Source organism: Somniosus microcephalus, chromosome 5, assembly GCF_052327205.1.
Source record: "Somniosus microcephalus isolate GS21.2 chromosome 5, FLI_Smic_1.0, whole genome shotgun sequence".
Taxonomy (NCBI): Eukaryota; Metazoa; Chordata; class Chondrichthyes; order Squaliformes; family Somniosidae; genus Somniosus; species Somniosus microcephalus.
Genome location: NC_140991.1, coordinates 118,819,904 through 118,843,154, shown reverse-complemented (window position 1 = coordinate 118,843,154; position 23,251 = coordinate 118,819,904). Strand labels below are relative to the sequence as shown.

At 44.2% G+C, this 23,251-nt stretch overlaps 1 protein-coding gene across 7 annotated transcripts in view; it reads right to left on the bottom strand.

Moving 5' to 3' along the window:
* The window catches only part of grb10b (growth factor receptor-bound protein 10b), a 267,318-nt gene that overhangs the window by 115,576 nt on the left and 128,491 nt on the right, over positions 1-23,251 (bottom strand). For 6 of the 7 annotated variants that reach the window (XM_085988111.1, XM_085988114.1, XM_085988109.1 and 3 more), the window contains one exon: positions 13,405-13,621. In XM_085988111.1, the coding sequence (XP_085844237.1) occupies positions 13,405-13,621 (217 nt within the window). The remainder of the gene's footprint in view (positions 1-13,404; positions 13,622-23,251) is intronic. The other variant, XM_085988113.1, reaches the window with a different exon arrangement.

Below are 23,251 nucleotides of genomic sequence, written 5' to 3'. Positions count from 1 at the left end.
TAACCATGTCCATTATTGGTGGTGAGCAGCACAATGGAGCTTCTCAAAGTTGAAGCTCAAAAACATAGTTGCGAGTGACCATGGGAGCTGACAGACTATCTTCACTGGCCATCCTGTCTATTGAGAATGATGTGGCTCAAAAAACTTTGTTCACCAAGATATTTTATTTGCTATTGTTATTTATTAGTTTAGTATTTAACTTAATGTATTGTTTAGTTTATTTGTCACTTAACTATAATGTTATTTAGAATTTGTATTGTTTATTTAAATTATAAAAAACTTGAGATTACAGCTTTATTTCTGAAACTTTCACTGATACTACTACATATTTAAACTGTAAGAAAAGGCGCTAAAATACAAGTTCGCCCAGGGCACCATTTTCCTTAAGGCTGGCCCTGGTTGATAGAGGTGTTCCAAGTACTGGTGGTGGAGCAACCTTATTTGATATGGGGGAATGACATCTTCAGTTTCATTTGCTGCAAGCAACTGCAATATTTTTGTTTTATCTACTCTTTCAAGTACAATTTGGAGTGACTATTTCAATTTGTAGATATTAACAGGCCCTTGATGCAAGAATCTACAAGTCCCTTAATTGCTTTTGTTTTCAACATATCGTCAGTCCAACATTGAGTGAGTCAAAGGTGCTGTCTTTCAGACGAAGTGTGAAACAGGAGTCCAATCACAGAAATCACAGAAACCCCACAGTGCAGATAGAGGCCATTTCAGCCCATCGAGCCTGCACTGACACATATCCCACCCGATCCCCGTAACCCCTACACCAACACGTATCCCACCCTATCCCCGTAACCCCACATATTTTAATCCCCCTAACACTAAGGGTCAATTTATCATAGCCAATCAACCTAACCTGCACATCTTTGGACTGTGGGAGGAAACCGGAGCACCCACTGTTCAAGTAAAAGATTCCAATACTTACAAAAGTTGGGAGCTTGCGGTGTCCGGGCCAACATTTATCCCTTAAACACCACTAAAACAATTAACTGATCATTTGTCTCATTGTTTGTGGGACATTAGTAAGTGTAAATTGGCTGCCATGTTTATCTACAAAGCACGTGATTACTTCAAAAGGTGCTTTCTTGGCCATTAAGTGATTTGGGACATTCAAAGGATGTGAAAGGCAATATATAAATACAAGTCTCTTTCTTTCTAAATGCAAGTTCTTTTTTATTAGCATATACTGAAGCAACTGGCAGAACACCTGGTCAAATGTAGCCTACTTTGTTGCCATGTGACAGGAAGCCTTAAACTGGGATCCAAGGTCTTTTTGCTGATGTATCTATTTCATGTGCTAACCTCAAAATAGTTTTATTTGAAGACCATCTGCAGGGCTGCTATTTTCAGCAACTTGGGTACCTTCATAAAATGCAATTTCTTAGACGGTGACCTTTTGAGCTGTGAGATCATACAGCTTGCTCCAGACAAGGAATTCCAGCTCCTAAACAAGACTCCGAAGGTGAAAAATGCTTAAATAGATTCCTCAATATTTCAATCTCCACACGCAATAAGAAATCCTCTGGGGAAAGTGCCAATGAACACTATCCCTTTCTTAAAAAAAAATCACACCTGGAGTGGAAAAATCGTGTGTCTTGGCTCTACTTCAATTATAGTCTCAATTTGAAGTAGAACCCCAATTCCCTTCCGTTGTCAAGAACAGTCATATCTTATTGTCTCCACAGAACTTCTGCAAAATAGGATTTTTCTCTCTTCTTCCGCCCCCCCACCCCCACTAAACATGGAGAGCTTCTTTCTCTCCCGTCTCATCAGCCTCTTCGTCTCATCCCCTCCAACAGGAAGAGTACCTATCTGTCCATCGCATCCTCACCCCCTGCACTCAACAGGGTCCTCTAGATTCTTAACCAATTGCCCCTTTATGGTGGATTGTGGTACTGCTAAGTGCACTGGAAATAAAATACTTCAGTTTTACTCCCTCTTCACTTTTGTTTCTCTCTGCACTGGCTAGTTTAATTTATACATTTATTTTCTCTTGTTTCTCACTATTTGTCCATTTCTAACTTTCTCAAAATTTAGTACACAATTTTTATCCAGCTTACTCAGTATTTTCCTCCTCTCCATTCGATTATTTCTCAGCATATTTCAGCATTTTCTTTTTTTAGTTTCTATCTCTAGTGCTCATGAAGCTTTACACTTTGAGGAGTTGTTGAAGACAGATTTCAAACCCTTTCAAGTTTGTTGCTTTTTCTAGTGGTGTTGGTACCACTATCTGACAGATAGGCATTTTAGCAGCTGAATTAACAGACCTACACAATAAGATGCTCACATATACAGATTTTTAAAATTCCTGCCACAAAAAAAATTCTGTCTGATCGACAGATTCAACACTTCCAATGTAGCAGTTGCATGGAGGGACCCGCGTAGCACCATCAAAGATATTTTATTATTTCTTCTCAGGATGTAGGTGATGGTAGCAAGGCCACATTTTATTGCCTTCTTGAACCACTACAGCCCTTTGGTGATGGTGCTCCTACAATGTTATTAAGTAGGGTATTACAGGATTTTGACCCACAATGATAAACGAATGACGATGTGTGTGTGACAGAAGTGAACTTGTAGGCGATGGTACTGCCATGTTTTTGCTGCTCTTGTCCTTTTGATGGAAGATGTTGCGTAGCTAGGAGGCACTGTTGAAATAAGCTTGGAAAGATGCTACAGTGCTTTCTGTATAGAGAACATACTGTAACTACAGTGCACCAGTGGTGGAGAGGGTGGATACTGAGTTCAGTGACAAAGGAGGGGCTGATCAAACAGATCACTTTGAGCTGGATGGCATTGAGCTTGTGCAGTCCTGTTGCAGCTATACCTATGCAGGCAAACAGTGAGTATTCCATTACACTCCTGCCTTCAGCCTTGAATATTGTGGAGAGTTTGAGGGGTCAGGAGGAGTACCCAGCCTCTGCCCTGCCGTTGTAGCCATGGTGTTAATGTGGGTGGCCAGTTAAACTCCTGGGCCAATGGTGAATCCCAGGATGTTGTTGATGGGGATTCTGTAACAGTGATGCAGTTGAAGATTAGGTAAAGGTAGTTAGGCTTTTCCTTACTGGAGATGATCATCGCTTGGTACTTAAATTTTGCCAGTTAGCCTTGGCTCAGTGGTATCACACTAACCTCTTGAGCAGAAGGTTGTTGGTACAAGGCCCAGTCCATAGACTTGAACTCTGATCTAGGCAAACACTTCAGTGCAGTATTGAGGAAGTGCTCCATTGTCAGAGGGGCCATCTTTCAAATGAGACTATAAACTGAGGCCTGCTTTCTCAGGTGGATGTGAAAGACCCACGTTACTATTCAAAAGAACAAGGAGTTCTCCTGATTTCCTGGCCAACATTTGTCCTTTCAACCAACACCACTAAAGCAGATTATCTGGTCATTTTTCTCACTACTGTTGGTGGGACTTTGCTGTGTGAAAATTGGCTGCTGCATTTGCCTATGAAACAGTGACTACACATCAACAATGACTCAGTGACTCTGAAGCACTTGGGGATTTCCCGAGGATGTGAAAGGTACTATATAAATAATCTTTCTTCTTTTCCATAAGTGGCACAAATGTTACTGGCCACTTGTCAGCCCCTGCAAAAAAAAGGTGCTGGACTTTGCCATGGAGGAGTTGCAAATAAAGATGAACACTAGAATTGTCTGCAATAGCTTCATTCCTGTCCTTATGACTGAGGGAAGGTCATTGATGAAGCAGTTGAAGATGATTTGGCCAAGGAAACAGCCTTGATGAACCTCGGCAATGTTCTGGGGCTGCGATGATTGGCCGCTAATAATCAACTATCTTCCTGTGTCAGGTATGACTACAGCCATTGCTGGATTATCTCACTGACCCCTATTGAACGCAGTATTGCTAGTGCTCCTTAGTGCCATAGTGGATGAAATGTTGTCTTGATGTGGAGGACTGCGACTCTATCTCCTCTGACATTCAGCTTTAACATCCACGTGTTTCAAGGCTATAAGGTGGGAAGCCAAGTGGTTCTGGCAGAAACTGAACTGAGCATCAGCAAGTTGGTTACTGGCAAGCATGTGTTGCTTGATGGCACCGTTAATTACTTCTTCCATCACTTGCTGATGGCTGGGTAGTAATTGGCCAAATTAGGTTTGTCCCGCTGTTGTGGTAGGACATATATGGGCAATTTTCCATATTGTTAATTAGGTGCCTGTGTCATAGCTGCACAGGAATAGCTTGGCTGGGAGACAACTAGGTCTGATGCACAAGTTTTTAATACTATGGCCCGGATGTCATCAGGACTCATAGCTTTTGCTGTGTCCAGTGCATTCAGCCACTTCTTAATTTCACATGGAATTAATTCAACTGGTTGGACATTCGCTCAGAAGGAGACCGAGCCAAATCATCTGCATGGTATTATTGGCTGAAGTCGCTTGCATACAAGGCAGCTTTGCCTCTTGCACTCAGGTGCTACACTCTGCCATGGTTGAGGATGTTCACATCATCATCTCATCAGTTCCCGATTGTCCATTACTATCCTCGACTTGATGTGATAGGACTACAGTTTCACTTTGATCTCTTGGTTGCGGAACCACTTAGCTCTGTCTAGAACCTGCTGCTTTTGATGTTTAGCATGCTAGTCCTGTGTTGCAGCTTCACTCAGTTGGTGCTGCATTTTAAGGTATGGGTGATGCTGCTCTTAGCACACCCTTCTACAGTCCCCATTTTACCACTGTTGATCGCCCAGCTCAATGGATGTGCTGGGCCACAAGGTTACAGATTGCAGTGGTATACAATTCTGCTGCTGTTGATGGTCCATAGCACCTCCTGGATTCCCAGTTTTAGACCACTAGATATGTCCTTACTCTGTCCTACTTAGCATAGTTACACTGGTGATGGTGGGTATCTTCACTATGAAGACTCTTGATTACATTGTCTTCTTTCTTTACAAGTGAGACGATTCTAACAATATTTTAATCTAAAATAAGTTGGTAGAATGTTTTTGGATTCCTGCTTATTTCTTTTTTTTTTTAAATGCAATTCGCAGAACAGGACCATAGTTTGATTCAAGTATAATAGTGAAGATTGCAAAATAAAATTATTATACAAGTAAATGTGTAAAATTGAAATTAGGCAATAAAGTGGCTGAATTGCATCGCTAGAGCCAGCACTAAAAATGCAAAGCAGCATTGTTGCTGTCAGCACTGCAAGAAATGTCCACTTTTACATCAGTAATATATTTCCTTTTAAAAAAGATTCAAAATTCATAGAAGCATCTTGTACCACATCATCTGTGAATGATGCAACTGATCTGGGAAGGAGACCCTTGGAGAATGAGTCTTAAATGTAAAATTTTATACAATATTCTACTGAATGCATCAGTAACACTGGCAATTGAGGTAAAGGCAGAAACATTTTTTTCAAACTTTAATAGTTTATCCTGGCTCCACTCTGTCTCAAAGTTATCTTGGAACTATTCTGTCTCCTATAGACCAACCACGCGAGGTAAAAACAAGAAAATACTGGAAATATATTGTTAGCTCATTAGAATCTGAAATCAAGATAAAACATGTTAATGTTTTGAGTTGAGACCTTTTGCAGAACTGTTAACCCAAAACATCTATTCTCTTTTCAGATACTGCTGTTTTTATTTTGTTTCCAGTAGTTTTTCTATTCATCTATGGTCCCAGCTTATCTGCATCCTATTGCTCAACATCAACTTTCACATGTGCATCAACAGCCAACTCTATTCTACCCCAATATCATCAAACTCCAAGGATGTTGCCTTCCCACCCAACTTCCTGTCTGACAAAACAGGTCATGACAGAACCCATGCGTTTTTGGCTCCAGTTCCCTCAATCTCCCTGGTTGCCTACTCAGGATCAACCAAGTGGCGCACAACCAGTGCATTCCACTCTACCGTGAGCCATTATCCTTACCCCCACATCCAGTCAGTGGGCAAGACTGCATTTTCCACGTCAGTAACATTGCCTACTTACACTCCTAACCCTCATTTGCTGCTGAAACCTTGGTTTACACCTTCATCACCTCGAGGATTGACTTCTGGAATGGTCTCACTAGCTTCTCTCCTCTAGCCTTCACAATTCAGTGAATACAGAATTATGAAACGGTGTCCCCCTCTCACAAAGTCCCAAAACCACTTGGCACCCCCACCCCCCTTTTTCCTTGAAAAATCTCTTCCCCCAATTGTGTCATTTGTGCTCCTCTCCTTTTAATCCTTTCTCCACTCCTCAACTTGCTAACATTTGCTCCTGTTTCATGGTTGCCTGAAGCTGCCTCTGCAAGCTGTCTATTGTAAACATTGAGATATAGCAAACCAGAATGAAGAATAAGGTAAGCCAGAGAGGATCTTATACTGTGGAAAGAACAAGAACTGAATGCAAGCACAATACTGCTGTTCAATTTTCATACCTATAGGAACGGAGGTTCCTATCCGAATAATGGAGTTCAACTCAGTGAAACAAAATAACAAAGTTTAATGAACAAACAAGTTAACTGGTAAAACTACAGGAGAAGATGTACACAGGTCTATTCAGCTGGCCAGCACCTCAACAACTGCTGCAAGGTTTATGGAAGCTGACGTCATGACGTTCCCCACGCCACTGGCGGTCATGTGATCGGCGTCATGACGTCATCACGCGGAGTGCAAGTAAGTACATACAGTATAGTTAACACAGTTTAAAGGTGCAGTCCGCAGCTGCACTACACTGCAGTTCAAAGGATTGTTGCTAATTGCCCCGAGTCTCTTGGTGGCTCCGCCACAGGCGCCCCCCCAGAATTCTCTAACAGTGTCAAACGAACAGGAGGTTTGATGATCCTGCCCGACCGACTACGAAACTCAGGCAGCAGCAGTGGAACGTTGGAAGACGAGTTGGTGCTTGGCTGTGTCTGAAGCAGCGCATCAGGGGTGGAGGAAACAGTAGCAGGAGGTGTCGACGAGGATGAGGCAGAAGCAGGCGGTTCAATAGCGGGCTGTTGCATAACTGGTCTGGCAGTCAACGGTGGTCGTCCACGGCGAGGTGGCTGGGCGACAACAACTGGTTCACCCCGATCTAGATGGGCTGGTTTAAGTCAGTCAATAGAGATGGAATCGGACTTGCCTCCCACTTCGACCGTGAAAAAATTTTCTCCCGATGAGATGACACGAAACGGTCCCGCATAAGGTGGTCTGAGCAGATCTCTGAGCGTCCTGCCGAATAAAAACGTAATCGGAGCTCATGAGTTCTGCCGGAACATGAGGCCTCTGTAGGCTGTGATGCGAGGTTGGAATAGGCAGGAAATTCTTTGCCACCTCATGATGCTGAAGGAGCTGCTGAGCCGGCGACCACGGTTCTGTATGTGAAGGGAGGAAGTCCCCTGGCACTCGAAGTGCTTGACTGTAGACTAACTCAGCCGATGAAGACTGGAGGTCGTCTTTAGGGGCTGTGCGGAGGCCTAGCATCACCCAAGGGAGTCTGTCCACCCAATTGGGACCACGCAAGCTGGCACGGAGGGACGTCTTGAGAGACCGATGAAACCTCTCGCACAGACCATTCGCCTGCGGATGGTAAGCGGTGGTACGGTGCAGCTTGGTACTCAAACCCTGTGCAACTGCGTTCCACAATTCTGACGTGAATTGTGGACCTCGGTCGGAGATGTCAGATGACACTCCAAACCGAGCCACCCACGACGAAATGAACGCCCTGGAGACATCCGCTGCAGTGGTAGCAACCAAGGGAATCGCCTCTAGCCACCTGGTGATGCGGTCCACTACCGTCAGGAGATGCGTAAAACCCCGCGAAGCGGGGAGAGGGCCCACTAAGTCCACGTGTACGTGATCGAACCGGCGTTCCGGCACCGGGAAGATGGCCACTGGAGCCTTAACATGACGATGGACATTTGATTTTTGAGAGTCCACGCAATTGTTTGTCCAGTCCCGAACGTCCAAATGTGTCCCTTTCCAAACAAATTTGCGGGACATGAGCCATTGTGAAGCTCGCATCCCCGGGTGTGATAAACCGTGTATAGCCTGAAAAATCTTCTTACGCCATTCGACCGGCACAATGGGCCGGGGCACTCCCATGGATGTGTCGCACAAGAGCGTGGTTCCTGCTGCTTGGAACATAACATCGGCTACCTGCAAACTAGAAGGCGTGGTCCAATACGCCTGTACTTCAGGATCTGCCAGTTGTTCTTCCGCCAACCCGACGAAATCGATTCCCAGATGAACTGCCTGGACTGGGGCACGTGAAAGGCAATCGGCCACGAGATTATCTGTGCCGGATACATGTCGTAAACCCGTCATAAATTCGGATATAAATGTAAGGTGGCGCTGCTGCCGAGCTGGCCACAGCACCGCCGTTTTAGCCATTGCAAACATGACCGGCTTATGGTCCACGAACGCAGTGAATGGGCGCCCTTCCAAGAGGAAACGAAAATGCCGGATGGCCAAAAACAGGGCCAGTAACTCCCTGTCAAAAGTGCTATATTTTTGCTCATTCTTGCGCAGTTGGCGGCTGAAAAAAGCCAACGGCTGGCAAGTCCCGTCGACCCATTGTTCCTGAACCGCCCCGATGGCGTAGTCGGAGGCATCGGTAGTGAGGGCGACGGTCGCGCCCGGGAGTGTGTGTGCCAGCATGGTTGCATCTGCCAACGCCGCCTTGGTGTCAAGGAACGCCTGGTCCATCTGCGGTGTCCAAGTGAGAACGTCCTTGCCCGACTTCCCTTTGAGTGCTTCGTACAGTGACTGCATCAACTGGGCTGCCTTGGGGACAATACGATGATAAAAATTTACCATCCCCAGGAACTCCTGAAGAGATTTAACTGTGTGGGGCCGCGGGAGTGCCGTAACTGCCTCTACCTTGGTGGCCAGTGGGACGGTGCCTTCTGAGGTAATCCTATGCCCCAGAAAGTCAATGCTGGTTAACCCAAACTGGCATTTGGCTAGGTTTATGATGAGGCCATGTTGGCTGAGGCGGGCAAAGAGTGTACGTAAATGGACCATGTGCTCATTCGTATCCTTACTAGCGATGAGAATGTCATCCAAGTAAACGAGAATGAAGGGAAGATCCCGTAACACAGAGTCCATGAGTCGCTGAAAGGCCTGAGCCGCGTTTTTCAATCCGAACGGCATTCGGAGGAACTCAAAAAGGCCAAACGGTGTGATGACCGCCATTTTGGGAACATCCTGAGGATACACAGGAACTTGGTGATATCCGCGGACGAGATCTACTTTGGAAAATACTGAGTTGCCAGCCAGATGAGCCGAAAAATCTTGTATATGCGGTATTGCATACCTATCCGGCGTAGTGGCTTCGTTAAGGCGTCTGTAATCCCCACAAGGCCTCCATCCGCCGCCTGGTTTAGGGACAATGTGTAGTGGGGAGGACCAAGGACTGTCGGAACGTCAGACAATCCCAAGGCGCTCCATGGTCTGAAGCTCTGCCTTTGCAGCTGCAAGCTTTCCGGGTTCCAATCCTCGTGCCCGAGCGCAAACAGGCGATCCTGTCATGGTGATGTGATGCGCCACACCGTGCCTTGCGGCTGCTGCCAAAAATGTAGGCCTGGTGAGCTCCAGGAACTCGCCGAGTAGGCGCGTAAACCCGTCCTGCGATGGAACCGCACAGGCGACCGACCAGGAGACGGCAGTGCTGCGGTGGCAAAGCACCGCGTGGAAAGTGGACGCATTAATGAGTCGGCAGTGTTGGACGTGGACCAGAAAGCCGTCGACAGAAAAATCAGCCCCTAGGATGACCTGTGATACTTTAGCCGTTATAAACTCCCACACAAAACACTGACCGCCGAGAGTTAAATTGACTGTCCGTTTGTCGAACATGCGAATAGCCGCACCATTGGCTGCCTCGAGAAGGACCGTGACCGCCAGATTGCAGATCCAGCTTTGAAGCTGGCAAAATACTGCACTGTGAACCAGTGTCACACAGGAATCGTCGCCCTGTCATGGAATCCGTAATATAAAGGAGTTTTCCCACTGAACCGACTGCCATGGTGAAGTGGGCGTGTTTTTCAGACCCTGTCGTCCTTATCGAAGCTCGTGGGCCTGCTGGAGATTTTTTTTCCGGCAAAACTACAGGGAGAACGGCAGCATTAAGCCTTGGCGCCAAAACGGGCGTGGTACGTACACCAGCCTGCTGGAGGAGGGCTGGGCTTCACTCGTGTGGGGGAAAGGCGCCTCGCGGCTGCACAACACTGCTGTGCGACTGTAAAAGTCTTGTCTGCCTCTGCAGCGAGCTCGGCACAGTCCGTAATTGCAGAACTGGCCAAGGCTGCCTGAACTGGTTCAGGTAGCTGGCAGAGGAAGAGTTCTCGGAACAAAAAACATTGGGGCTCCGACCCCAAAAGCGTGAGCATCTGGCTCATCAGTTCCGATGGTTTTGAGTCTCTGAGGCCGGGCATAGAAATAAGCCTGTGTGCGCGCTCCGACTTATTTAGACCAAACACCTGTAGCAAACGGGTTTTTAGAGCTTCATACTTGCCCTCTGCCGGTGGATTGCCCAGGAGGCCGACGACCCGCGAGGCCATGGTGCTGTCGAGAGCGGAAACCACGTAATAATAACGGGTCTAATCCGCTGTAATCTCCCGGAGTGCGAACTGGGCTTCTGCCTGGAAAAACCATGCTGCTGGTTACTGTTCCCAGAACTGCGGCAATTTAAGGGCGACGGCATTCGTGTTCATTATAAGTATCTCAACGAAAGTTGTCCGACGAGATCGGGGTCACCAATATAGGAACGAAGGTTCCTGTCCGAATAATGGAGTTCAACTCAGTGAAACAAAATAACAAAGTTTAATGAACAAACAAGTTAACTGGTAAAACTACAGGAGAAGATGTACACAGGTCTATTCAGCTGGCCAGCACCTCAACAACTGCTGCAAGGTTTATGGAAGCTGACGTCATGACGTCATCACGTTCCCCGCGTCACTGGCGGTCACATGATTGGCGTCATGGCGTCATCACGCAGAGTGCAAGAAAGTACATACAGTATAGTTAACAGACAGTTTAAAGGTGCAGTCCGCAGCTGCACTACACTGTAGTTAAAGGGATTGTTGCTAATTGCCCCGAGTCTCTTGGTGGCTCCGCCACATACCCATGTACACCTTTATCTAATCTGCCTGGTAAGCATTATAAACCAGAGAGTCGTCACCCAGATATAAATTTTCTACCTCAAACGTCCAGCTGTTCAGGTTCCTACTTGGAAAGAACTGAAACTTTTCCCAGATAGCAAATATTTCTCTGTACCTGCAAATGATTGGAGAATCTGATACTGATAAATAAAAAGGGACCTTTCCAACACCGCATCAAACTATAAAGCTTATCTGCCATGAACACTACTAGAACTGCCTGGAACTAATGTGAACAGATCTTTATTGTAGTTTATACAGGGAGTGGTAACTGAAACCCTACAAATCCTATTACACCTACTCAACTACTTATGGCATTTTACTTACCAAGCTGTGCCTACAACAGCAACCTGTGTTTGGAACAACCCTGATATTATATTAAAACAAGATGTACACCAAGTTTGCACCCAACAACTTGAAGTTATAGAACATCTTTAATGTAGAAAAACTTACCATGGTGTAAAGAAAAAAATGGATGTCAAGTCAAAGGAGTAAAGACGTGGAGGGGGTGACCAAAACCTTGGTCAGAGAGATGGGTTAAAGGGGTTTAAAAAGGACAGGGAGATTGAGGGGCATACGAGATTAAGATGGGAATTCCAGAGAGTTCGACCTAGGCAGCTGAAAGCATGTCGCCAATGGTGGGGCAAAAGGACTGGGGGCGCACAAGAGGTCAGAGTCAAAGGAAGAGTGTTTGATGAGATTTCCTATTCCATCCAAGATGACATTCCTATCTATTTTAATATTTAGAATTTTATTGCCCATAGTACATCCCACAGCTGGAAACTAATCATCCATAGGAGTGTAGACTGATGTGAAGTAATCATTGAATAGCTCTGCCATAGCCTGGGAGTCTGAAGGTTGATCAGAGACTCCACAATCAATGCAAATGATTCAATGCTGAATCAGAAGCTCAACCAGAGGGTTCAAGCAAGTTGTGACTAATGCTACTGGAGGCTGGGTGGCACTCTAGATTAGCATGGCACCTGTGCGTCAAGGCAGAACTATATTCCGCAAGCACATTCCTTGTGAAAAATTCCTGCTTGCATGCAGTTCTCCATCTAACCTGGGATTGGAGGAATACTTCCAATAGTGCCGAGCTAAACTCCAACATGTCTCAGCACCAAGAATAATCAAGCTTTGGCATTCAACATTCTGGTATCTATAACTGTCTTTCTGCAGGCAAGTTAATCACAGTGAGCCTCTATGCATATTTCATAACTTTGTATGATGGAAGAGCCAGTTGCTGGGACAGTGTTGTAACACTCAATGCAAATTTTAAAGCCAGGAAATGGAAAGTGCCAACAGCTACAGTGGAGTCTACACGCCAAAAATCCACACAATGTATTTGAATTGCTAGTACAGGAAACTTTGGTTTATCCGGAGGTTAACTGTCCAGAATGCTCGAGCCACCGGCAAAAATCAGGAGCTGTTTCTTTAGGTTTTTTTTCTTTCTTTTCGTTGCTTTTTTCTCAACAGTCAAGCTCTGCAAGGTCTCGCTGAAGCTGTTGCTAAGCTACAGAGACGCTTGCAAGGTACGGCCAACTGTTTAGAAGCAGCAACAGGGTTTGTTGCCAGATACGGAGCTCAAAATCTCCATATGTTTCAACATTAGCGCTGGTTTGTCCGGCAGTTTTGATGGGATGGCAACAGCTCTGTCCTGTCGGTGCCGGATAGCACAAAGTTTCCTGTAGTTCAACAGCAGTCTGGTATGATAATGGGCGACATGAATTTTTCTGGAGCAAATTGGGAGCTGCCATTACCAAAATGTATTTTTTTTTTTTTTTTAAGATAACCATGTTGTCAAATACAAAACAAATAACATAAGATACATTAATATCCATTAAACACTTCAGTCCAACCAAGAAATTTTGGGGGTAAAAATGTAAGCTCATTATTGGACAGATGGCTACTGGGCTTTCAAAGGACAAAGGCACATGGATACAAGACAGAAGTGGAATGCAGCAGTTTGTTACTTCTGAGCATAGTCTTTCGCATCTTTGGCATGCCTTGATATTCTGCAAGCTTGAAGTAATTCTCTACACAAATGTTGACTTGGAAGATTTGCAATTACCTATTGATGCATTGTTAACTTAAAAATGAGGTACATTAAGGTTATACCTTCAATATTTTTGCAACAGTGCCTGTACATGACAAAATTACTATGCATTAATTCCTGAATGATGCAAAATATTCAAGTGACAAAAAAAATACCATTCATAGAATAGTACACAAACGTAAACTAAATACAGTAAAAGAACGAGCAAAAAGTGGAGGTTTCTTTGTCTTACCTGACTGCCAGAATGTGCATTGGCTGAGAACGTCGCAGCTTCTGCCTTGGTGACGCTGGCTGTGGTGAGTTTATTCCTGAACTTGCCAACTGACTACAGGCAAGCTGACCATTTTGAATAAGTGGAGCTGTTTCTGATTGAGTACAGCATACAGAATACAAACTGTCAAATGAAGAGTTCATATCATTCACCAAAGCCTCCAGGTCTACATCATCTTCTGGAAGGAAAAAAGTAGCATTACATTTTTAAACTTGCTTTGGTATTCATAACTAAAAATACTCATCGAAATAATTTAACTATTTGCTCAAATGGTGCACACGAGAGTCCTATCTACAGCCTTTCTACAGCTCAGTTCACTGATCTGTACTTACAGCTTACACAAGATTTTGTGGTCAAACAAATGTTGCTTGGATTGGTAAAAGTCAATCTATCTTGAATGCTCAAGTTCCATAAGCAAAACTGTACTTCCATTTTTATGAAAGCAGCATCCAGAGGTAAATAAAATGTCAGCACCTTTATTTCCTGAGACAAATACAATCTATAGCATAAAATTACAAATGTAATTTTTATGACTCTGCATCCAAGTGGGAAAGGAGATAAGATGGATCCATGGACCCTCTGAGCAGAAGTTTATCACAAGTGGTCACAGATTCACCAGGATCGGATAAGCTTGTTTAGCACGTTAAATCCCAGCAACCGCCTTAGCTCAGTGGTCGCACTCTTGCCTTTGAATCAGAAAGTCATGGCTTCAAGCCCCAATCAAGACTTGAACTAGGTTGACACTTCATTGCAGTATGAATGGAGTACTGCACTGTTACAGATGCCATCTTTTGGATGAGACGCTAAACCAAAGCCCTGTCCACTGGCTCAGGTGGACATTCTGGATGCCTGGGCCAACATTTAACCCGCAACCAACACTACTAAAAGAATACACAAACAAATTATCTGGAATTTATCTCATTACTCTTTGTGCCTAAATTTACCTATGAAATACTGGCTACACTTCAAAAAGTACCTCATTGGCTGTGATGTGCTCAAGATCGTGAAAGGTGCATTTACATGCAAGTTCTGTTTTTTCAATTGTTTCTAACCAGTTCATGAAACTGGATACTCTTGGAGATTCACCAATTAAATGTTCTTTGCACTAAGGATGGGCAATATGCTGAAATATTTGAACTGTGCAGCAACCAGTCACACCCTAAATGAGCTGCAATTACTTCTTTACATCAACAGACTTTTTCTGTTAGTGTTGTAAGCTTTTACATTAGAAATCATGAGAATCTAATAAAAATCTACTGCCATTGGAAGTTTTTCCCTTTTAAAAGTCACAATACTTATTAAAAACCATAAGGGTTTAACATAATGATGGAATAACACGCAAAAAAAAGGCATTAATACTTGTATTGGTGGATGAATGAAGTCCCTGGCTGGAGATTGGTCAATCGTACACAGAGCTGAAGAAACCAACATGACAATTAGGCTCACCAAAGGTCTGTACCAGTGGAGTCACAGGAAAGACAAAGATGACTTATCTACTGGCAGAAAATGTTCCCAAGACACCTCAGGAACAATTATGAAAGAATACAAAGCTTGAGTATAAAAACCTTTCAATTCCTCAGCATTAGTCTCCCCAGATCGCATCTTGAAAGTTTAACAGGGCTAGAATTGGCATGTGTGTATATATCCAGGAAAAGGGCCCAAACCTGCAAGAAATTCTCACTTTATCTTTTCCCTGATTTGAGCTACTGCCCATAACCTGCGAAGCTAGTATGACCTAGTTGATAATCCCACCTGGAACCACAGTTAGTATACAATCTAATCGTATACAATACTATCAACATGCAGAAAGTCCTCCTCCAAGTTCCATAGGTATAGTGGCAGCCTCAATAGGCAGTGCAATGGGATTATAATTGGTTTGCTTAAAAGGAACCGTCTAGATAGATAGCATTAAGGAGGCAGATCCAAAAATATATACATAAAATTACCACCCAAGGTGAAAGCGTATCCATATTTCCTCCATATCACTATGGTTACCCGTTATCAAAAAGTGAAACAGGGTATACAATGTGGAACTTTTTGACCACATGCAATGATTGAGGAGAATAGTATAGATGCATTTAAGGGAAACTAGATAAGTACCTGAGGGAGAAAGAATAGGAGGATATGTTGATAGGATGAGATGAAGTAAGTTGTAAGGCGGCTCGTGTGGAGCATAAACACTGGCATAGACTTGTTGGGCCGAATGGCAGTTTTTTGTGCTGTAAATATTATGTAATACTAGGCTAATTAAAAAGAGCGGGAACCTCGAGCACCAGGGATTTAAAAGGAGCAGTGCCAGAGAGAAGCAGCTGACAACAGACAAATGGTAGGAAAAACTGAAAAAGCTAGTAGAGTGAGGAGTGGCAGTAACCGAGGAATCAGAGCCAAGTGTTTAATTTATCATTTATCAAAGTATTAAGAGCATAGTATAATTTAGGTAAACAAATAGATCTAAGATACAAGAAAATGGTGAGGCAGATTGCAGAACACAGGTTACAGGTAAAAATTTAATTTAACCTACCTCTAACTTAAATTAGATCAAATAATTAGTTAGAAAAAACTAAAAAATAAACTGAGTTGATAAAATGTGATTAATTAAATAAATCAACATGGTTATATAGGGATGGCAGTGCAGGTGCTGTATTGTAACTGCAGCATATGAGAGTTTGTGGAGAGTATCGCGATCCCAGACAAACACATTTGCATTAAGTGTCTGCATCTCGAGGAACTTCAGCTCAGAGTTGTTGAGCTGGAGTCTGAGGTGCAGACATGCAGGGCGTCAGGGAGGGGGAGAGTTACTGATCCAGGAGGCAGTCACAACCCTTAGCACTGGCGGTACAGGTCTGGTTAGTGGTCAGGGATAGGAGGGTGCGACTGCAACACAGGCAGGCTGGAGGAGCCTTGACCTTGGCCCTTATCTAATGAGGAACTTAACAAAATTAGTATTAGTAAAGAAATAGTACTGGAGAAATTAATGGGACTAAAAGCTGACAACTCCACTGGACCTGATGGCCTACATCCTAGGATTTTAAAAGAGATGGTTGTAGACAGTGGTTTTGATCTGCCAGAATTCCCTAGATTCTAGAAAGGTTCCTACGGATTGGAAGGTAGCAAACGCAACCCCACTATTCAAGAAAGGAGGGAAAGAGAAAACAGGGAACTATAGACCAGTTAGTAGTAGGGAAAATGCTAGAATCTATTATTAGGGATGTGATAACAGGGCACTTAGAAAATATGATTGGACAGTCAACATGGATTTATGAATGGGATTTGTGGCTGTAACTAGCAGGGTGGATAAAGGGGAAACCAGTGGATGTAGTGTATTTGGATTTTCAAAAAAAACATTCGATAAGGTGCCACACAGTTTATTACACAAAATTAGGGCTCATGGGATTGGGGTTAATATATTAGCATGGGTTGAGGATTGGTTAACGGACAGAAAACAGAGTAGGAATAAACGGGTAATTTTCGGGTTGGCAAGCTGTAACTAGTGGGGTACCGCAAGGATCAGTGCTTGGGCCTTAGCTATTTCCAATCTATATCAATGACTTAGATGAGGGGACAGAGTGCAATGTATCCAAGTTTGCTGATAAAGTTAGGTGGAAAAGAAAACTGTAAAGAGGACGCAAGGAGGCTGCAAGGGATTTAGACAGGTTAAGTGATTGGGCAAGGATGTGGCAGATGGAATATAATGTGGAGAAGTGTGAAGTTATCCACTTTGGTAGGAAAAATGAAAAAGCAGAATATTTTTAAATGCTGAGAGATTGGGAAATGTTGGTATTCAGAGGGACCTGGGTGTTCTTGTACACGAATCACAGAAAGTTAACATGCAGGTACAGCAAGCAATTAGGAAAGCAAATGGTAGGTTAGCCTTTTTAAAAATTTGTTCATGGGAGGCCAGCATTTATTGCCCAGTTATTACAAAGGGATTAGAGTATAGATAAAAGTCTCACTACAATTATCTAGGGCCTTGGTGAGACCACACCTGGAGTACTGTTAAGAAAATAATGCATGTCAATGCACATTTCCCTGGCAGCAGTCATGATGCCTTCATTTTAAATAACAACAGAAAATGCTGGAAAAACTCAGCAGGTCAGGCAACATCCATGGAGAGAAATTTGAGTTGACGTTTCGGGTCGAACCCTTCTTCAAAACTGGAAAGAAAAGAAAATAGATCGAAGGCAGGGCTGCGATCGAACAAAAGAAGCGAAAGAAACAAAAGAAGTAAAAGAGGCAATGAAAGGTATTAGAAGCTAGACGAGATGGTAATAGGTTGAGATTAGGTGTAAAGTGTACTGGCAGGGCAAGAGATAGCTGCCAGGTGTGAGAGAGAAACAAAAGGAAAGGGGGGGGGGGGGGGGGGGGAAAGGAGTGGAAAAATTACAAGAAAAAATGTAATAGTGGCCGAGGTTATGATCTGAAATTGTTGAACTCGATATTGAGTCCGGAAGGCTGCAGAGTGCCTAATCGGAAGATGAGGTGCTGTTCCTCGAATTTACATTGAGCTTCCATGGAACAATACAAGAGGCCAAGGACAGTGAGGTCTGAGTGGGAATGGAGCGGTGAATTAAAATGACAGGCGACCGGAAGCTCGGGGTCACCCTTACGGACTGAATGGAGGTGTTCTGCAAAGCTGTCACCCAATCTGCGTTTGGTCTCCCCAGTGTAGAGGAGACCGCATCGTGAGCAGCGAATACAGTATACTAGATTGCGAGAAGTACAAGTAAATCGCTGTTTCACCTGGAAGGGGTGTTTGGGGCCCTGGACAGTGGGAAGGGGGGTAGGTATAGGGGCAGGTGTTACATCTCCTCCGCTTGCACGGGAAGGTGCCAGGCGAAGGGGAAGGGCTGTTTGGGGTGATAGAGGAGTGGACTAGGGTGTCTCGGAGGGAGTGGTCCCTGCGGAATGCTGAAAGGGGAGGGGAGGGTAAGATACGTTTGGTGGTGGGATCACTTTGGAGGTAGCGGAAATGCCGGAGGATGATCCGTTGAATGTGGAGGCTGGTGGGGTGAAAGGTGAGGACAAGGGGAACCCTATCGTGGTTCCGGGAGGGAGGGGCAGGGGTGAGGGCAGAAGTGCGGGAGATAGAACTGACACGGTCGAGGGCAGTGTCAACCACGGTAGAGGGGAATCCTCGGTTGCGGAAAAAGGAAGACATGTCTGAAGCACTGGTGTGGAAGGTGGCATCGTCAGAGCAGATACGGCGGAGACGGAGATACTGGAAGAATGGAATAGAGTCCTTACAGGAAGTGGGGTGGGAGGAAGTGTAGTCCAAGTAGTTGTGCGAGTCAGTGGGCTTGTAGTGAATATTGGTCGATAACCTATCCCCAGAGATGGAGAAGTCGAGGAAGGGAAGGGAAGAGTCAGAGATGGACCATGTGAAGGTGAGGGAAGGGTGGAAATTGGAGGCAAAGTGAATGAAATTGTCAAGTTCGGGGCAAGAGCAGGAAATGGCACCGATACAGTCATCAATGTATCGGAAAAAGTGAGGGAGGGGACCCGAGAAGGACTGGAACAAAGATTGTTCCACATAGCCCACGAAAAGGCAGGCACAGCTAGGACCCATGGCAACACCTTTGATTTGGAGGAAATGAGTGGAGTTAAAGGAGAAGTTGTTCAATGTGAGAACAAGTTCAGCCAAGCGGAGGAGGGTGGTGGTGGATGGGGACTGGTCGGGCCTCTGTTCAAGGAAGAAGCGGAGCGCCCTCAGACCATCCGGGTGGGGGATGGAGGTGTAGAGGGATTGTACGTCCATGGTGAAAAGGAAGCGGTTGGGGCCAGGAAACTGGAAACTGTTAAAGTGGCGGAGGGCGTCCGAAGAGTCGCAGATGCAGGTGGGAAGAGACTGGACAAGGGGAGAAAAGATAGAGTCAAGATAGGAAGAGATAAGTTCCGTGGGGCAAGAACAGGCTGAAACGATGGGTCATCAGTACACAAAGCTCCCATTATTTCCTGATATCTAGCAAGTCGAGGTGAAGACCACAGCTGGGGTACTGTGGAGAGTTTTGGTCTCCTTACCTTGGAGGCAGAGCAACAAAAATTCTAGACCGACTCCTAGGATGGGGGGAGGGAAATTGTCCAATGAGGAGAGATTGAGTAGTCTAGGCCTATATTCCCTAGAGATTAGAAGAGGTGATCTCATAAAAGTCTGAAGGGGCTTGACAGGGCAGATGCTGGGAGGATAATTCCCCTGGCTGGGGAGCCTAGAACTTGGGGTCACAGTCTCAGAATAAGGGGTCGGCCATTTAAGACTGAGATGAGGAGACCTTCTTTCACTCAAAGGGTATGAATCTTTGGAATTCTCTACATCAGAGGACTGTGGAAGCTCAGTCGTTGAGTATATTAAAGATAGATAGATTTTTGGATACTATGGGAATCAAGGGATATGGGGATAGTGTAGGAAGGTGGCGTTGATGTATAAGATCAGCCATGATCTTATTGAATGGCGGTGCAGTTCGAAGGGATCAATGGCCTATAATGTTGCGAAGAATACTAGTAAGCCCGAGGACACAGCTTTAGAAACCAGCTCAGGGTGACCAAAAAAATTGATAAAAGGGGAGAAAATAGAATGAGTGTAAATTAGCAAGAAATATAAAAATAGGTTGCAAGAGCTTCTACTACAAGTATGTAAAAATAAAGAGAGTAGCAAAGTAAGCGTTGGTCCCCAAGAGGCTGAGGCAGGAGAAATAATATTGGTGAATAAGGAAATGGCAGAGACTTGACAATCGAAGACACAAAAAGCATACCAAAAATAGTGGAGAAGCAAGGGGCTAATAAGAGTGAGGAACTTGAAGTAATTAATATAAGTAGAGAAAAAGTACTTGAGAAACTAATGGGACTAAAAGACAACAAATCTCCAGGACCCGATGGCCTATATCCTAGGGTTCTAAAGAGGTGGCTGCAAGTGGATGCACTGGTTGTGATCCTCCAAAATTCCCTAGATTCTGGAATGGTCCCAGCGGATTAGAAGGTAGAAAATGTAACCTCGCTATTCAAGAAAGGAGGGAGAGAAAAAACAGGGAACTACAGGCCAGGTAGCCTGACATCAGTTGTCAGGAAAATGCTGGAATCCATTATGGAAGTGGTAACAGGGCACTTAGAAAATCATACAGGAAACTTTGGTATCTGGCACAGACGGGACTGGGATGGTGCTGGTTGATTAAAAATTCCGGATGACGGAGAGGGTTATCTACCGAGGCTATTTTTAACAAACAAAAATTAAAAAATCAAGAAATGTGCAGTACACAGTAATTGGGTACTCCCGGCAGCGCGGGAGAGTCAGACTCCTGTTATTGAGGTGTTCGGACTTCCGACAGCGCCAAGAAGCTGAGTAGTGGCAGGTTGGAGAACTACCCCCACTGACTAACTCGGCCACCGCGAGAGACTCGGACTCGGCAACATTTCCGGTTATTGAGGTGTTGTTTTCAGAGTATGAATTTTGCCGGTTAATAGAGAATTCCAGATATTTAGGTGCCATTTAAACGAGTTTCCTGTACTATGATTAGGCAGGGTCTTTTATGAAAGGGAAATTGTGTTTGACAAATTTATCAGCGCTTTTTGAGGATGTAACTAGCAGGGTAGATAAAGGAGAAATAGTGGATGTAGTAGATTTGGCTTTCCAAAAGGCATTCAATAAGGTACCACACAAAAGGTTAATTTAAGGGCTCATGGAGTTGGGTATTAGCACGGATAGAAGATTGGTTAACAGACAGAAAACAGTAGCGATAAACGGGTCATTTTCATATTGGCAGACTGTAACTAGTGGGGTGCCATAAGGATCAGTGTTTGGGCCTCAGCTATTTACAATCTATCTTCATGACTTAGATGAGGGGACCAAGTGTAATGTATCCAAGTTTTCTGACGATACAAAGCTAGGTGGGGAAGAAAGCTGCGAGTCTGCAAAGGGATAGAGACAGGTTAAGTGAATGGGCAATAAGGTGGCAGACGGAGTATAATGTGGGGAAATGTGAGGTTATTCACTTTGGTAGGAAGAATAGGAAAACAGAATTTTTTGAAATAGTGAGAAACTATTAAATGTTGGTGTTCAGAGAGAATTAGGTGTTCTAGTACAAGAAACAGAGTTAGCATGCAGGTACAGAAAGCAATTTGGAAGGCAAATAACATGTTGGCCTTTAGTGCAAGGGGGTTGCAGTATAAGAGTAAGGAAGTCTTGCTACAATTGTACTGGCCTTTGGCGAGACCACACATCTTGGGTACTATGCACAGTTTTAGTCTCCTGATCCGAGGAAGGATATATTTGTCTTAGAGGCAGTTCAACAAAGGTTCACTAGATTGATTCCTGGGATGAGAGGGTTGTCCTATGAGGAGAAATTGAGTTGATTGGGCCTATATTCTCCAGCGTTTAAAAGAATGAGAGATGTTCTCATTGAAACACAAGATTCTGAGGGGTTGTTTTCCCTGGCTAGAGAGTCTAGAACTAGGGGGCATAGACTCAGGATAAGGGGGCCGGCCTTTTAAGACTGAGATGAGGTTGAATTTCTTCACTCACTGTTGTGAATCTCTGGAATTCTCTGCCCCAATGAGCTGTGGATGCTCAGTTGCTAAGCATATTCAAGGCTGAGATAGATTGCTTTTTGGATTCTAAAGGCATCAAGGGACATGGGGATTGGGCAGGAAAGTGGAGTTGAGGTCAAAGGTCAACCATGATCTTATTGAATGGTGAAGCAGGCTCAAGGGTCCGTATGGCCTACTCCTGCTCTTAATTCTTGTTTTCTTTTTATGGCCTACTCCTGCTCCTATTTCTTATGTTATGTAACATCCTTATCTCACTTGCTTGGGAAACTGCTCAGCACTATAGCATTGAATTAACCAATTGTCCCAAGGGAATGTGAAATGGCAGACATCTTTCCAAATAGAGCATCGCCCTTTAGTTAAAAATCTAATATAAACATCATTTTCTTCTGTCCATTTTAACTTTGAAAGAGTTCATGGCGATACCAATGAGGGAACTAGTTTGGAAGAGCTGCTGAACCTGAAAATAAGGAAAGCAATGTTATCTTGCACAATAGAAACTGAACTATCCCTGGATTTGCCTCCACCTTTTTTTTTATTTGATTAGTGACCCCAGAAGAATAGTGCTCAAATAAAGACCCACAATCACATGTATGCCACATAGGGTGGAAACCATCGATTGACGAGGGAAATTTAATCCAGCTCCATGCATCGAGGCAAGTGGAGGCTAGATGACAACGCATGGGTCCAATAAAAATGTGAATGGACCTATTGCATGCGCATCAATTAAGTACTGCATTTGATCGTGCTTTAATATCGAAGTGCCTCAACTTTCATGCAATTCACTCAGCTTCAGCAACGTCCTCAAACTAGAACAAAATCACTTTACACATACAAAAATACACAACTGAATAAAAGGATTGAATCCAGAATGATGAGACTCTTCATAAGCTCCAGAATGCAAATACATCAAAGTAAATATTTGAAGTGTTTCAAACTCTACATGCAAAATTTCCAGTTCAAAATCAGTTATTTTACTCCCAATAACATTATACCACGTCCGTCCGTCCTCTATACACTCAAACGTTATAGAGCGTACCTACACATATGTTATATCAAAAGAAAGCTTATGATTATGGAAGTGTCATAGGCGTATTTACTTTTTGGTCAGACAAAAATTGTTCGGAAAGTATACAAAAAACGTTAAAAAAAGACAACTCCGCTCATTAGCACTGAGTGACGTGATGGTTGACCAATCGTACAGGGGATAGCATTGAGTGACGTGATGGTTGACCAATCGGTGCATCACGGGGGGGGGTTCATTGTGTGTGGGCGG